Source organism: Amblyraja radiata, chromosome 19, assembly GCF_010909765.2.
Source record: "Amblyraja radiata isolate CabotCenter1 chromosome 19, sAmbRad1.1.pri, whole genome shotgun sequence".
NCBI classification, from domain to species: Eukaryota; Metazoa; Chordata; class Chondrichthyes; order Rajiformes; family Rajidae; genus Amblyraja; species Amblyraja radiata.
The window spans coordinates 3,441,721-3,459,786 of record NC_045974.1 but is presented as its reverse complement, the minus strand read 5'-3'; the positions used below and the strand labels follow the sequence as shown (position 1 = coordinate 3,459,786).

The 18,066-nt window shown below is 48.2% G+C and overlaps 1 protein-coding gene across 1 annotated transcript in view; it reads left to right on the top strand.

Annotated features, from left to right (window-relative positions):
• Window positions 1-18,066, top strand: part of b4galnt3 (beta-1,4-N-acetyl-galactosaminyltransferase 3) — a 101,169-nt gene that overhangs the window by 46,407 nt on the left and 36,696 nt on the right. The window contains exon 3 of the mRNA XM_033037464.1: window positions 14,430-14,525. Coding sequence (XP_032893355.1) covers window positions 14,430-14,525 — 96 coding nt within the window. The remainder of the gene's footprint in view (window positions 1-14,429; window positions 14,526-18,066) is intronic.

Below are 18,066 nucleotides of genomic sequence, written 5' to 3'. Positions count from 1 at the left end.
CAGGAACGAAGAGGTTCAGCTATCTGAGGAGATGGAAAAGCTAGGATGGTCTCCTAAAGACTTGTATAAAACCATGAGAGGGATAGATCAGGCAGATGCACAGAGTCTCTTGTCCAGAGTAGGGGAATCGAGGACCAGAGGACACAGGTTCAAGGTGAAGGGGAAAAGATTTAATAGGAATCTGAGGGGTAACTTTTTCCACACAAAGGGTGGTGGGTGTCTGGAACAAGCTGCCAGAGGAGGTAGTTGAGGCTGGGACTATCCCAATGTTTAAGAAACAGTTAGACAAGTACATGGATGGAACCGGTGTAGAGGGATATGGACCAAGCGCGGGTAGGTGGGACTAGTGTAGCTGGGGCATGTTGGCCGGTGTGGGCAAGTTGGGCTGAAGGGCCTGTTTCCACACTGTATCACTCTATGACTAGTGTAGCTGGGACAGGTTGGCTGGTGTGGGCAAGTTGGGCCGAAGGGCCTGTTTCCACACTGTATCACTCTATGACTAGTGTAGCTGGGACATGTTGACCGGTGTGGGCAAGTTGGGCTGAAGGGCCTGTTTCCACACTGTATCACTCTATGACTAGTGTAGCTGGGGCATGTTGGCCGGTGTGGGCAAGTTGGGCTGAAGGGCCTGTTTCCACACTGTATCACTCTATGAGTCCATGACACAAAGAGACATTTTAAATCATTACAATCACAATGATCAAAATATTAAGGAGATTTGATGAAGTACGTAAGAATATTTGTTTTCGGTGACAGACGAGATGTAGGCCTGTGTGCAGATGTAGGCCTGTGTGCAGATTTAGGCCTGTGTGCAGATGTAGGCCTGTGTGCAGATGTAGGCCTGTGTGCAGATTTAGGCCTGTGTGCAGATGTAGGCCTGTGTGCAGATGTAGGCCTGTGTGCAGATGTAGGCCTGTGTGCAGATTTAAGCCTGTGTGCAGATGTAGGCCTGTGTGCAGGTGTAGGCCTGTGTGCAGGTGTAGGCCTGTGTGCAGATGCAGGCCTATGTGCAGGTGTAGGCCTGTGTGCAGATGTAGGCCTGTGTGCAGATGTAGGCCTGTGTGCAGATGTAGGCCTGTGTGCAGATTTAGGCCTGTGTGCAGATGTAGGCCTGTGTGCAGATGTAGGCCTGTGTGCAGATTTAGGCCTGTGTGCAGATGTAGGCCTGTGTGCAGATGTAGGCCTGTGTGCAGATGTAGGCCTGTGTGCAGATGTAGGCCTGTGTGCAGATGTAGGCCTGTGTGCAGGTGTTTTCGGTGACAGACGAGATGTAGGCCTGTGTGCAGATTTAAAATAATTAACCAAAAACAAGAGGAAAAAGCGAACAAATTTATTTTATACTCCCCAACATGGAAGCAGATTTGGTTTTGGACATGTAGGGGAATTAATTTTTTGAAGGTTGCAAAGCTTTGGGGGATTGTGGAAGGCAATGGGATAACATGGACAGGTCTACTGAAGAGATAGCACATGCACGGTGGGCAGAATGGCCTCTTTCAGCACTGATTAGTTTAGTTTTGAGATACAGCGCGGAAACAGGCCCTTCGCCTGACCGAAACCGCACCGACCAGCGGTCCCTGCTCATCAACACGGCTCTGCACACACTAGGGACAATTTTTGTCTACATTTATACCAAGCCAATTCACCTACAAACCTGTAGGTCTTTGTTCTGTTGTGGAGTTGCTTTTAAATCGCCACTAATTCCACGGCAAACTAACAGCAAACTGTGCCTCTGTGATGCAAATAATCTGGAACGTAACCCCTTTTCTTCCTCTTCTGCTCAGAGCTGTGCTCTTCTCGTTCTATTTCGGGAAGCATTGACATGAATTTTCCACCCTTGTAGCTCTTGGCACCGACATTGCTTCCAAGATATTCCACGTCACGTGGTTGCACTGCAACGCTGACCGATGTGGCCAATGTCGTTGCATTTTTTCAGATTAGATGAGCCGGCCAGGCAGGGCCTTGGGGTCAAGGGCCTGTCCCACTTATGAGATTTTTCTCGGTGACTTGCCGGCACCCGTCATAGTCCCGGCAGGTGGCCGAACATTTTCAACATGTTGAAAATCCGTCTGCGACCAGAAAATGGTACGACTCTTTGGGCGGCGACTCAGGACCATACAGGCGTCACCCCGCATGTGATCATGGCTGATCATCCCCAATCAGTACCCCGTTCCTGCCTTCTCCCCATATCCCGACTCCGCTATCTTCAAGTGCCCTATCCAGCTCTCTCTTGAAAGCATCCAGAGAACCTGCCTCCACCGCCCTCTGAGGCAGAGAATTCCACAGACTCACCACTCTCTGTGTGAAAAAGTGTTTCCTCGTCTCCGTTCTAAATGGCTTACCCCTTATTCTTCAACTGTGGACCCTTGTTCTGGACCCCCCCCCCCCCCCCCCCCCCCCCCCCCCCCCCCCCCCCCCCCCCAACATCGGGAACATGTTTCCTGCCTCTAGCGTGTCCAAACCCTTAATAATCTTGTATGTTCCAATAAGATCCCCTCTTATCCTTCTAAACCCCAGAGTGTACAAGCCCAGCCGCTCCATTCTCTCAGCATATGACAGTCCTGCCATCCCGGGAATTAACCATGTGAACCTACGCTGCACTCCCTCAATAGCAAGAATAGCGATATTTGTAGCTTAATTGGCTTATGTAAACTGGCCCTAGTGTGTCATAATGTCATAAGGAATAGGAGCTGAATTAGGCCATTCGGCCCATCAAGTCTCCTCCGTCATTCAGACTGGCTGCCTAATTCTGTTCCTATAAGTTATGAATAGAACCTAGCGGCATCCCTGGGAACTCCCCTATCCATACCCATTCATAAATTCATAGGAGCAGGATTAGGCCATTCGGCCCATCAAGTCTATTCCGCCATTCAATCATGGCTGATCTATCCCTCCCTCCCAACCCCATTCTCCTCGTATCCCCTGACACCCACACTAATCAAGAGTGCAGTATGGAGCTAGGTGATCGCTGGTCGGTGCGGACTCGGTGGGGGTGAAGGGCCTGTTTCCGTGCTGGATCTCTAAACTAAATGTCGGATGAAGGCTTGGCTCACCATGACCTTTGGAAAGGCGTTGGGACTGGACAATAAACGCCTGCCAACTCCCAATCCCAATGATGAATGGTGAGGCACTGTGTGTATCTGGGGAAGAGTCCCAGCCTCTGATCGCTCGTGAGGCTTCCACAGTCGACTGATCCACTCAGGTCGGGCCTTAGGAGGTGCGGGGCCCAATTGGGAAAATGTTTCATAGAAATATAAATAAATATTTATAATGAGTCACGTGTTGTGAGTAATATGACAGCCAGTCGGCTTTAAAAAAATATCTTAAACACAGGAATCTCCTATTTAACTTTATTATTCATTTCTAACCGTTTGTAACATCAGTAACGACATTAATGTTCGTGCGTTTAACATAGAAACATAGAAACATAGAAAGTAGGTGCGAGAGTTTAGTACCGGGTATGCTTGAAACTATTTATTGTAATCTACTGTATCTTTAAAAAAAAAACTACACCTACCAGGTGTGAATATGACACTGAATCGAACGATGATTGAAAAGGCGTGGGAATCAACTAATCGCGATCCTGCTGCGAAATTTTTAAGTCGAAAGTTGTATTTTATTTCAAAGTGGGAATTTGAAGATAGGGACAGAGATGCTACACAGAGATTTTAAACTCGGGAGAGCTCTTGGGTGAACTTGCACAGTGGGACAGGGCTTGAGGCAGCATCTATGAAGCGAAGGAAATAGCCAACGTTTCGGGCCGGGTCTGAAGAAGGGTTTTGTTGCATATTTCCTTCGCTCCATAGATGCTGCCTCACCCGCTAAGTTTCTCCAGCATTTTTGTCTTCCGCAAAATGTCAATGATTCCGGGAATGCCGAGAGAGCTCGAGAGAGAGACGAGATGGGGAGCGCGGGAGAGAGAGAGAGAGAGAGAGAGCGTGCGAGTGAGAGAGGAAGGGAGAGAGCTAACGGCAGAGAGACACAACGTGGGCCGGTAGGTAAATTGAATGACTAAGATGCTCACCAAGAAAAAGTTCTCAATCATGATGGTGAGTTTTAAGAAATTCTCAATGTGTCATCAATGCATGGATCCACATTCCTCAGTAAATGTAATTGTGTTTTGAACATGTGTTAATGACACCGCGTGAATTGTATTCAAAGGAACACAGCATCATTAATACTTGTTCAAAACACAATTACATTTACTGAGGAATGTGGATCAGAGAATTGATGGCAATGTAACTGGCTGTTAACAAGTGCTAACAGTAGTAGTTAACACATCATTTGTGTCTGATGGCCGTGCAGCGGTTGTTATCCATGTTGGTTTTGTAAAAAAAATCCGTATGGCAAATGTTTTTTAAAAATCTTTATTTAACAAAGCGAATTTGTATTTCCATATGAAATACGGAAAATTAACGCGGGGCCCAATTTGGAAAAATCGGTCCAATCGGCTTAAGGCCGGCCCTAGATCCACGGGTCTTGGTTGAACCGACTGTGGCTGTTATTATTATTTATTTGTGGCCAGGGTTTCTTTCTCCTGTGCATGTCCTTCCCCCCCAAAACGATGTGATTCTACAACCTGCAGATCCAGTCTGCAATTTCCCGTTCCCTGTAACACCATCCAGCCACCTCCCTGGACTTGTTATGAGACTAAAAGTCGTTCAGCTGCTTTACAATTGAGGTGTGGTTCGAATATGATTTGATCTAAACTTCCTACATGTAGCAATTTTAATCATCTTGCCATTCTCGATTAGTGCGGGTGTCAGAGATTACAGGGAGAGGCAGGAGACTGGGGTTGGGAGAGATAGATCAGCCATGATTGAATGGCGGAATAGACTTGATGGGCCGAATGGCCTAATTCTGCTCCTATGAATTTATGAATGGGTGTGGAAAGGGAAGTTCCCAGAAATGCTGCCACGTAGGTTTCCATCGTTTAAATGGCCCACCCCTTATTCTTAAACTGTGGCCCCTGGTTCTGGACTCCCCCAACATTGGGAACATGTTTCCTGCCTCTAGCGTGTCCAAACCCTTAATAATCTTAAATGTTCCAATAAGATTCCCTCTCATCCTCTGAATTCCAGAGTATATAAGCCCAGTCGCTCCATTCTATCATCCTATGACAGTCCCGCCATCCCGGGAATTAACCTGGTGAACCTACGCTGCACTCCCTCAATAGCAAGAATGTCCTTCCTCAAATTTGAAGACCAAAACTGCACACAATACGCCAGTTGTGGTCTCACTAGGCCCCTGTACAACTGCAGAAGGACCTCTTTGCTCCTATACTCAACTCCTCTTGTTATGAAGGCCAATTAGCTTTCTTCACTGCCTGCTGTACCTGCATGCTTACTTTCAGCGACTGATGAACAAGGACCCCCAGATCCCGTTGTACTTCCCCTTTTCCCAACTTGACACCATTCAGATAATAATCAGCCTTCCTGTTTTTGCCACCAATGTGGATAACCTCACATTTATCCACATTAAACTGCATCTGCCATGCATCTGCCCACTCGCCCAACCTGTCCAAGTCACCCTGCATCCTCCTCACAGTTCACACTGCCACCCAGCTTTGGGTCATCTGCAAATGTTCTAATGTTTCTTTGAATCCCTTCATCCAAATCATTGATGTCTATTGTAAATAGCTGCGGTCCCAGCACCGAGCCTTGCGGTACCCCACTAGTCACTGCCTGCCATTCTGAAAGGGACCCGTTAATCCCTGCTCTTTGTTTACTGTCTTTCAACCAATTTTCTATCCATGTCAGCACTCTACCCCCAATACCATGCACTCTAATTCTGCCCACTAATCTCCTATGTGGGACCTTATCAAATGCTTTCTGAACGTCCAGGTACACTACATCCACTGGCTCTCCCTTGTCCATTTTCCTCAAAAAATTCCAGAAGATTAGTCAAGCATGATTTTCCCTTCGTAAATCCATGCTGACTCTGACCGATCCTGTTACTGCTATCCAAATGTGCCGCTATCTCATCTTTTATGATGGACTCCAGCATCTTCCCCACCACCGATGCCAGGCTAACTGGTCTATCATTCCCTGTTTTCTCACTCACGCCTTTCTTAAAAGGTGGGCTAACATTAGCTACCCTCCAATCCACTGAATCTATACAACATTGGAAAATTATCACCAATGCGTCCACGATTTCTTAAGCCACTTCCTTAAGTACCCTGGGATGCAGACCATCAGGCCCTGGGGATTTATCAGCCTTCAGTCCCATCAGTCTACCCAACACCATTTCCTGCCTAGTGTGGATTTCTTTCGGTTCCTCCGTCAGATCCTCTGGCCACTACTATATCAGGAAGACTGTTTGTGTCCTCCTTAGTGAAGACGGATCCAAAGTATCTGTTCAACTCATCTGCCATTTCCAAGCTTTTTGTCGCGTGCTAACCAGTCAGCGGAAAGACTACACATGATTACAATTGAGCCATTTCCAGTGTACAGATACATGATAAGGGAATAATGTTTAGTGCAAGGTAAAGCCAGCAAAGGCCGATCGCCGTAAATTGGAGGAGCAGCACCTCATATTTTACCTCGTAGTTTACACCCCAGCGGTATGAACATTGACTTCTACAATTTCAGGTAGTCCCTGCTTTCTCCCTCCTTCCCCTCCCCTTCCCAGCTCTCCCACAGCCCACTGTCTCCGCCTCTTCCTTTCTTTTCCCCCCCGACAGCAGTTTGAAGAAGGGTCTCGACCCCAAACGTCACCTATTTCCTTCTCTCCATAGATGCTGCCTCACCCGCTGAGTTTCTCCAGCATTTTTGTCTACCTAAAGAGAGTCCAATGAGGTAGATAGTAGTTCAGCACTGCTCTCTGGTTGTGGTAGGATGGTTCAGTTTCAGTTCAGCTCAGTTCATTGTCGCATATACTGAGGTGCAGAGAAAAGCTTGTTGTTGCGTGCTAACCAGTCAGTAGAAACACAATAAATGATTACTATCGAGTCATATATTTTACGAGGTATTTACAGTGTATTACAGGACAGTATAAGTGAATAACATTTAGTGCAAATATTTAAGAAGGAACTGCAGATGCTGGAAAAATCGAAGGTAGAAAAAATGCTGGAGAAACTCAGCGGGTGAGGCAGCATCTGTGGGGCGAAGGAATGGGTGACGTTTCGAGACCCTTCTTCAGAAGGAATACTATAGGCGACGTTTTGGGTTGAGATTCTTCTGAAGAAGGAATAGGTGACATTTCGGGTCGAAGGGTCTTCAGAAGGTCTCGAACCGAAACATCGCCTATTCCCCCGTTCCATAGATGCTGCCTCTGCTGTCTCACCCGCTGAGTTTCTCCAGCATTTTTGTCTATCTAACATTTAGTGCAAGGTAAAGCCAGCAGAGTCCGATCAAGGATAGTCCGAGGGTCACCAATGAGGTAGATAGTAGGTCAGCGCTGCTCTCTGGTTGCGGTAAGATGGTTCAGTCGCCATGTCAACAGGTTCCTGCTCTCAGCTCCAACTCATCAAGGCGTCATCTCCTTCACATCCAACAATGTTATCTTGCTTGCTTTCTGATTTGTAAACAGGATTTATTTTTAGATTGCCAACATTACCTACGTCTCCAATGAAGAAATAGTGAAACTTGGACTCATAAAGCACTTTGACATAATAAAGCATTGGTTGCAATTAGTAACTTGGTAACATAGACGTGAGTTTGCTTTTGCCTTCTAAGGGGACATGTGCAAAACAAAATGCATGTGCAGCGCGGAAATAACTAACCTACAAACCTGCTTGTAGCCGTCTCTCATTCGTTGGTATGCTACACAAAGTAATTGTGTAAGTTAATGCCCCTGTCCCACTTAGAAAACCTGAACGGAAACCTCTGGAGACTTTGCGCCCCACCCAAGGTTTCCGTGCGGTTCCCGGAGGTTTTTGTCAGTCTCCCTACCTGCTTCCACTACCTGCAACCTCCGGCAACCACCTGCAACCTCCGGGAACCGCATGGAAAGCTTGGGTGGGGCGCAAAGTCTCCAGAGGTTTCCGTTCAGGTTTCTTAAGTGAGACAGGGACATTAAGGGCCTGTCCCACTGTACGAGGTAATTCAAGAGTTCTCCCGAGTTTCCCCTGATTCGAACTCGGAAAATTACGGTAATGGCCGTTCGTAGGTACTCGGGGCTCTCGTGGACATTTTTCACCGTGCTGGAAAAAACGTCATGAGTTACCGCGTTTACCGAGTTCCTGCCGTTAGCGTTACGAGCCGCTGCGAGACATCCACGAGCTCCGCACAGCGGTTGGGTTGCTGCCTGACGCGGGTTCGATCCCGACCACGGGCGCTGTCTGGAAGCAGTTTGCACCTTCTCCCCGTGACCCGCGTGGGTTTTCTCCGAGATCTTCGGTTTCCTCCCGCACTCCAAAGACCTTACAGGGTTTCTCGATGAATTGGCTTGGTATAAAATGTAAAACTGTTCCTGGTGAGTGTTGGGTGGTGTTAGTGTGCGGGGATCGCTGGTCGACACGGACTCAGTGGGCCGAAGGGCCTGTTTCCGTGCTGTATCTCTAAACTAAAGTCCGATCAAAGATTTGTGCCTGCCTTTGCCATTCAATATGATCACGGCTGATCAACCCGTTCTATTTTTGTTGCCCAGTGAGATAAAGAGCTTGTGGAACAAACACAAAACGCACGTACACGCTCTTTACTCCAACCAAGGCATTTTGTTGGTGATAACTCCAATTAGTTGGGCCGAAGGGCCTGTTTCCACGTTGTATGACGCTAGTCACATCTGGCTTTTATTATAAATTTAGTGTACAGAGAATTAATTAATTAGAGGCTTGCAATCATCTAACTTTGCTCTGGCCCTGAGTGGGTGGCGTTGATTTTTAATTTACCTGTAATCATTTTTCCCCAGTCCTTCCCTGATCCAACCCCTTCGGAAGGAAGTTGTGTGATTACCGTGACCCATATAAAACTTGTTTGCAAATTTGAATAAGCAGGTTTGTGGCATTATTCCAGATATGATGAATTAGCGGTGAATGGATTTCCGCTTTCCTTCGCAGAACAGCTGTTCCACCTGCTCGATCAGATTAAACCACTCGGATTCCAACTTTGCCGCTCCAGCTATCTTTCCGCAGAACTAAAGCTTAATTCAATTTGGAATTGCTGAACTTCCAAATGTTTGAAAACTTTTTTTCAGGCTAACAAAAACTTGCCAAATGTTTGAAAACTTTTTTTCAGGCTAACAAAAACTTGCACTGTCTCATTCTGATCTGTCGACCCCAGTGCAGCATCTCAGGCTGCCGGTTTCAGAAAGCATTCGATAGAAAGCATTTTATCGCGATGCATCCCAGCACGGTTTGGGAACAGCTCCAGCCACGACCGCGAGAAATTGCAGCAAATTGTGGACGTAGCCCAGACCGTCACACACAAACCAACCTCCCTTCCATCGACTCCATCTACACCTCACGCTGCCTCGGCAAGGCCAGCAGCATCATCAAGGACCAGTCGCACCCCGGCCACTCCCTCTTCTCCCCTCTCCCATCGGGCAAGAGGCACAGAAGTGTGAAAACGCACACCTCCAGATTCAGGGACAGTTTCTTCCCAGCTGTTATCAGGCAACTGAACCATCCTACCACAACCAGAGAGCATTGCTGAACTACTATCTACCTCATTGGTGACCCTTGGACCTTGATCGGACTTTACTGGCTTTACCTTGCACTGAACGTTATTCCCTTATCTCTCTTCCTTTCTTCTCCCCCCCCCCCACCCCCACATCAGTCTGAAGAAGGGTCTCGAGCCGAAACGCCACCTATTTCCTTCGCTCCATAGATGCTGCCGCACCCGCTGAGTTTTTCCAGCATTTTTATCTACCTTCCCTTATCATGTATCTGTACACTGTGGACAGCTCGTTGTACTCGTGTTTGTCTTCCCGCTGACTGGTTAGCACGCAACAAAAGCTTTTCACTGCATCTCGGTACACGTGGCAATGAACTAAACTAAAGTTTGTGTTTAGTTTAAAGATCCAGCATGGAAAGGGACCCTTCAGCCCACCGAGTCCATGCCGACCATCCATCAGCCTGTACGCACTAGTTCCATGTTATCCCACTTGCTCATCCACTCCCAGCACAACAGGGGCTATTCTTACATTGGGCCCAATTAACCTGCACATCCGCACGTCTTTGGGATGTGGGAGGAAACCGGAGCACCCGGAGAAAACCCACGCAGGTCACAGGGAGAATGTGTGAAGCACACACACACACACACACACACACACACACACACACACACACACACACACACACACACACACACACACACACACACACACACACACACACACACACACACACACACACACACACACACACACACACACACACACACACACACACACACACACACACACACACACACACACACACACACACACGCTGTGTTTACCTCTTGCAGAATCTGTGTCACTCTTTACCCCGGGCCTGTGATGATGGATCACAGCAGGTGCAGTGGTTTCAAATAACAAGCTGCATTTGACTCGACTCACACTCAGCAGCGCCGAGTTAGAGACTTGTTATTTGCTGCATACAAGCTCACAGGAGTAGAATTAGAGGCCATTCGAGGTCTCGACCCGAATCATCACCTATTTCCTTCGCTCCATAGATGCTGCCTCACCCGCTGAGTTTCTCCAGCATTTCTGTCTACTTTCCTTACTAAAAGAGCGCCCTTTAATCCTGAGGAGATCATCCCCGCGCACTAAAGGGCCTGTCCCACGTGGGCGACCTAATCTACGAGTTCAGAAGAGTTTGCCCTCGACTCATACTCGCAGCATGGTCGACACGAGGTCCTAGGAGGTCTTTGTAACTCTCCTTCATGCTCGAGAGTAGTCCCCGTGTACTCGAGACCTCAGCTGGGTCGCGGCGTATTTTTCAACATGCTGAAAAATGCCCGCTGGGTAAAAAAAAGGTCGCCATGGAAAAATCAAAACTTTTTTTACTCGTAGGCTTAGTCGAAGTAGGTCGTAGTAGGTCGGCATGTTAGTCGTAGTTAATCGAGGGAAGTCAAAGGTAGTCGAAGCTAGTTGTAGCTAGTCTTCAACATAGTTGAAGGAGGTCTTCAACATGACACTTTGTCAAACTCTCCAAAACTCTTCTAAATTGGCCACTTAGGTTGCCGCAGTGGGACAGCCCCTTAACAATATCTCACACACACACACACACACACACACACACACACACACACACACACACACACACACACACACACACACACTCACACACACGCACACACACGCACACACACACATACACACGCACACACACACACACACACACACACCAGGGACAATTTACACTTATACCAAGCTAATGAACCTACAAAGTTGCAGCCTCTGTGATCTTTAAGGTAAAACCTAGTGGAGTAAATGGACTTGTTCGCTGCCAGTTAGACCGGTAAGGTGCAACCTGAGAAACGTTGGCTGCCCTGCCTAAGTTTGGCAGCAAATTGCGAATTCTGTTTACATCTGGTGAGGTTGAAGGAGGAAAGAAAATCTGTTAGTCATCTGCAGGGATTGTAAAGATGCCCCTCCCTCCCTCCCTCTCTCTCTCCGTCTCTCCCTCTCACTGAAGCCTTTGTGGCTTGTTTATAGCAGGCATGCCAGCTGAATTGTCGACAGTATTCGGCACTTGTTGTAAAAATGCCCCCCTGGGTGAGACCGGGTGTCGCAGCAGCAGATTAGCGCACGGTTCCAGCACGTTATAGCTCGCACGCTGATGTAATAATGTGCACGGGACATTACAAAAATAAAGGATCGATTCACAGACGTGGAGCCAACACAAAAAAATGTTTAACACAGGTTGGAAAGTGAGAGGTCCAGACTGATTTGCAAAGAGACTGAGAAAGTTTGCACGCTGCCTCCTATTCACTGGCACCGACCGGGTGCTGTATTTAGGGGTGTTTTTATTCAACGATCACACAATGATCACATTTTCTTAAGCAGTGGCAGCAGAATTAGGCCATTCGGCCCGTCAAGTTGGTGGTGAATCTGTGGAATCCTTTGCCCCAGTCGGCCGTGGAGGCCAAGTCAAAGGATATTTTTAAGGCAGAGATACGGTCGATAGATTCTTGATTAGTGCGGGTGTCAGGGGTTACGGGGAGAAGGCAGGAGAATGAGGTTAGGGGGAGGGAGAGATAGATCAGCCATGATTGAATGGCGGAGAATGATGGGCCGAATGGCCTAATTCTGCTCCTAGCACTTATGACCAACTAAGGGTGGTCATGGTGGAGCAGTGGTAGAGTTGCTGCCTTACACGATCCCGACTATTGAGTTAGTAGCTACGGTGTTAGTGTGAGGGGTTAGCTGGTCAGCGTGGACTTGGTGGGCCGAAGGGCCTGTTTCCGCGCTGTATCTCTAAACTAAACTAAACCCCTTACATCCGTACTAATCAAGAATCTATAATAATAATAATAATGGATGGGATTTATATAGCGCCTTTCTAATACTCAAGGCGCTTTACATCGCATTATTCATTCACTCCTCAGTCACACTCGGTGGTGGTAAGCTACTTCTGTAGCCACAGCTGCCCTGGGGCAGACTGACGGAAGCGTGGCTGCCAATCTGCGCCTACGGCCCCTCCGACCACCACCAACACTCACACATTCACACACATTCACACACAGGCAAAGGTGGGTGAAGTGTCTTGCCCAAGGACACAACGACAGTATGCACTCCAAGCGGGATTCGAACCGGCTACCTTCCGGTTGCCAGCCGAACACTTAGCCCATTGTGCCATCTGTCGTCCCGATCTATCTATCTCTGCCTTAAAAATATCCACTGACGTGGCCTCCACAGTCGTCTGTGGCAATGAATTCCACAGATTAACTACCCTCTGACTGAAGAAATTCCTCCTCAACACCCTAAAGGAACATCCTGTAATTCCGAGGCGATGATCTGTGGTCCTGGACTCTCCCACTAGTGGAAACAACCGCCAACACCAAGCCAATTAACATGCAAACCTGCACGTCTTTAATAATAATAGTAATAAATTTTATTTATGGGCGCCTTTCAAGAGTCTCAAGGACACCTTACAAAAATTTAGCAGGTAGAGGAAAAACATGTAAGGGGAATGAAATAAATAGTAGAGACATGAATAGTACACAAATTAAAGACAGAATTCAATTCAAAACACAATATGAGGCAATTCAAGCACAGATGAAAAGGGAGGGGGACGTGGGGCTAAGGATAGGCAGAGGTGAAGAGATGGGTCTTGAGGCGGGACTGGAAGATGGTGAGGGACACGGAATTGCGGATCAGTTGGGGGAGGGAGTTCCAGAGCCTGGGAGCTGCCCTGGAGAAGGCTCTGTCCCCAAAACTGCGGAGGTTGGACTTGTGGATGGAGAGGAGACCGGCTGATGTGGATCTGAGGGACCGTGAGGGTTGGTAGGGGGAGAGGAGGTCAGTGAGATATGGGGGGGGGGGGGGCAGATGGTGGAGGGCTTTGGAGTGTGGGAGGAAACTGAAGATCTCGGAGAAAACCCACGCAGGTCACGGGGAGACGTACAGACAGCACCCGTAGTCGGGATCGAACCCGGGTCTCCAGCGCTACATTCGCTGTAAGGCAGCAACACTACCGCTGCACCACCGTGACCGCCCTTAGTAGACTTGCGTCACAAGTGATAGGAGCAGAATTAGGCCATTCGGCCCATCAACTCTCTTCTCTGCCATTCAGGGGACTGCATCCGAGCCCCCCCCCCCCCGCCCCCCTCGGGAACAAAGCGCTATCATCCGCAGACTGGTGCGTAAAGCAATACACATAGCACTGCCAGTTTGGTGCTATGGGTCCTAAATATAGAGCTGCCGGCTGCAGCGCCGTGGGTTTCAAACGCACGATATTGCCACAGCACTACAGGTCGCAGACTGTTTGGGCAAAATTCTCGTATAACAAATGTCAGTGCCGAACATGATGTCAAGTTAGACTAAACCTCTGGGGTAGACAAAAATGCTGGAGAAACTCAGCGGGTGCGGCAGCATCTAGGGAGCGAAGGAAATAGGCAACGTTGCCTATTTCCTTCCGGGTTTCGGCCCGAAACGTTGCCGATTTCCTTCACTCCATCAATGCTGCTGCACCCGCTGAGTTACTCCAGCATTTTGTGTCTACCTTTCATTTTATCAGCATCTGCAGTTCTTTCGTACTCAAGTCCACGCCGAACATCGATCACCCGCTCACACTAGTTCTGCGTTATCCCACTTTCTCATCCACTCCCTACACACTAGATGGAACCCGGGTCTCTGGCGCCGGGCGGCAGCGGTTCCACCACTCTATAATCACCATTTAGGGTTAGATTTGTCTTTGTCACGTGTACGGCGGTACGATGAAACGCTTTGTTTTGACGTGCGATCCAATCCGATGGTTCTAGGGTGAGATGTTTTGAAGAATGCAGAAATAGGAGCACGGCGATGTGAACTAATGAAACTAACTATTTCATGTTTCCCTTGCACAGTTAGTGGGTCAAGCAAACCTGCACATATTCGAAGACTGGTGCGGAGGTTCCATTGAACAGCTCAGGAAAAACATTCACTTCCCTCTCTTCCCACATGTGAGTATTAATCATAGCTATGCTGCTGGAGAGAATTTGGCGTTCGTCGCCTGGCGTGATCACAATTGTTATTACCTGCCGCAGTGTATCTCCAATGACGTTAGTAGCTGGTATAATTCAAAGTGACAGAACCAGCTTTTAATTGCCAGCTTTCCCTCCATCCTAAGTCAGGCAGGGCAGTCCACTGTGCTTTTATTGTAGTGGAGACTGTTTTATTATTGTGAAAAGTTAATCGGAAACTAAAGTGGGCGGCACGCGGGCGTAGCGGTAGAGCTACTGCCTCACAGCGCCAGCGGACCCGGGTTCGATCCTGACTGCAGGTGCTGTCTGTAAGGAGGGAGAGAGAAAACGGGGAATTATGGACCAGTTAAGGGCCTGTCCATGTGGCGATTTTTTTAGGCCACTGCCGGCGTCATTAATAATAATACTAATGGATGGGATTTATATAGCGCCTTTCTAATACTCAAGGCGCTTTACATCGCATTATTCATTCACTCCTCAGTCACACTCGGTGGTGGTAAGCTACTTCTGTAGCCACAGCTGCCCTGGGGCAGACTGACGGAAGCGTGGCTGCCAATCTGCGCCTACGGCCCCTCCGACCACCACCAATCACTCACACACATTCACACACATTCACACACAGGCAAAGGTGGGTGAAGTGTCTTGCCCAAGGACACAACGACAGTATGCACTCCAAGCGGGATTCGAACCGGCCACCTTCCGGTCGCCAGCCGAACACTTAGCCCATTGTGCCATTGACTGACGTATCAATGAACATTTCAAAATCCAGCGGCGACAAAAAAAATGTCGTGACACGTGAGGTGACACCGCACGTCAATATGTCGTCACGCCGCATCACGCCGAGACTTTTTCAGTGACCTGATACGTCAGTCAATGATGCCGGTAGATGCAGTATGGTGTGGATGAATGTGACGTTATCCACTTTGGTGGCAAGAACAGGAAGGTAGATTATTATCTGAATGGTGTCAAGTTGGGAAAAGGGGAAGTACAACGAGATCTGGGTGTCCTTGTACATTAGTCACTGAGAGTAAGCATGCAGGTACAGCAGGCAGTGAAGAAAGCTAATGACATGTTGGCCTTCATTGCGAGAGGATTTGAGTAGAGGAGCAAGGAGGTCCTTCTGCAGTTGTACAGGGCCCTAGTGAGACCACACCTGGAGTATTATGTGCAAATTTGGTCTCCTAATTTGAGGAAGGACATTGTTGCTATTGAGGGAGTGCAGCGTAGGTTCACCAGGTTAATTCCCAGTATGGCGGGACTGACATATGATGAAAGAATGGGTCGACTGGGCTTGTATTCACTGGAATTTAGAAGGATGAGAGGGTATCTTATGAAAACATATAACATTTTTAAGGGATTGGACAGGCTAGATGCAGGAAAAATGTTCCTGATGTTGGGGGAGTCCAGAACCAGGGGTCACAGTTTAAGACGAAGGAGTCGGCTATTTAGGACTGAGATGAGGGAAAACATTTTCACCCAGAGAGTTGTGAGTCTGTGGAATTCTCTGCCACAGAAGGCAGTGGAGGCCGATTCACTGGATGTTTTCAAGAGAGAGTTAGATTTCGCTCTTAGGACTAAAGGGAATCAAGGGATATGGGGGAAAAAGCCAGAACGGGGTACTGATTTTGGATGATCAGCCATGATCATATTGAATGGCGGTGCTGGCTCGAAGGGCCGAATGGCCTACTCCTACACCTATCGTCTGTGTTTCTATGTTTGTACGTTCTCCCCGTCATCCTCGTGGGTTTTCGCTGAGATCTTTGGCTGAACAGCAAAGTCAAAGAAATCAGGAAAAAAACCGGGACAGGTAATGAATGCCTGGGTTATAAACCAAGCAGATCATTATGGACAAGGGGGTCAAAGTCTGGTTTGTCTACATGTTTGAAGGAGATTTTACTGCAGACGCCTGGAATAGTCAACGGGAATCAGAAGTACAAATGTGCCGGGGGATTGCAGACAGCTGCAGCTCAAACCAGGTTGTTGGAGTAGAAGATTTTAACTTTCCCAATATAGACTGGGGAAATCATAGCGTGAAGGGTTTAAATGGGGTGCAATTCCTCCAGAGTGTTCAGGAGAGTTTCCTTAAGCAGTATGTGGAGGCCCCCACATGTGACAGGGCAACGCTGGATCTGGTATTGGGAAATTGGGAAGGGCAAGTTAATGAAGTGTTTGTGGAGAAGCCTTTTGGGACCAGTGTCCACAGTTCAATTAGGTTTAAGATATTTATGGATAGGGACGGAGAGGGTCCACATGTTAAAATGCTCTACTGGGGTAAGGTCAACTTTGAGGGTATGAGAGAAGATCTCGCTCTCGTTGACTGGAGCAGGGCATTTGAGGGGAAAGGAACATCGGCCAAGTGGGATGTTTTTAAAAGTGTACTGAAGAAAGCTCAGGATGTGTACGTCCCCGTTAGAGTGAAGGGCAAAGCAGGCCAGCTTAGCTGACGAGGAAAATTGAGACGTTGGTCAAAAACAAGAAGGATGCATGGGACAGGTATAGGCAGCTGGGATCAAGTACATCCCTGGAGGAGTTTCGGGAGCTAAGGAATAAACTGAAAAAGTAGATCAGCAGGGGGCTAAAAGGGGCCAGGAGATAGCTCTGCCTCAGAGGGTTGTACACCCTGGGGTTTAGAAGGATGAGAGGTGATCTCATTGAAACATATAAAATTGTTAAGGGCTTGGACACGCTAGAGGCAGGAAACATGTTCCCGATGTTGGGGGAGTCCAGAACCAGGGGCCACAGTTTAAGAATAAGGGGTAAGCCATTTCGAACGGAGACGAGGAAACACTTTTTCTCACAGAGAGTTGTGAGTCTGTGGAATTCTCTGCCTCAGAGGGCGGTGGAGGCCGGTTTTCTGGATGCTTTCAAGAGAGAGCTAGATAGGGCTCTTAAAGATAGCGGAGTCAGGGGATATGGGGAGAAGGCAGGAACGGGGTACTGATTGTGGATGATCAGCCATGATCACATTGAATGGCGGTGCTGGCTCGAAGGGCCGAATGGCCTACTCCTGCACCTATTGTCTATTGTCTATTGTAGGTTAAATGTCCCCTGTTTATAAAACATCCCTCCTAGTGTGTAGGGACTGGATGCAAAAGTGAGATAACATAGAACTAGTGTGAACGGATGTGATGGATGGTCAGCGTGGACTCGATGGGCCGAAGGGCCTGTTTCCATGCTGTATCTTTAAATTAAGCAACCTTCCAAATTCCATTTAGCTTTTTTTAGTTTCAGTGAAACAGGCCCTTCAGCCCGTCGAGTCCCCAGCGATCCCCGCACACTAACACGACCCTACACACACCAGGGATGATTTTACATTTACACCAAGCCAATTAACCAACAAACCTGGAGTGTGGGAAAAAAAAACGAAGATCTCGGAGAAAACCCACCCAGGTCATGGGGACGTGCAAACTCCGTACAGACAGCACCCGTGGTCAGGATCGAACCCGGGTCTCTGGCGCCGTGAGGCAGCAGCTCTACTGTTCTGCCGCCCCCGGAGAACACAGTCGGGCAACATTTTGGG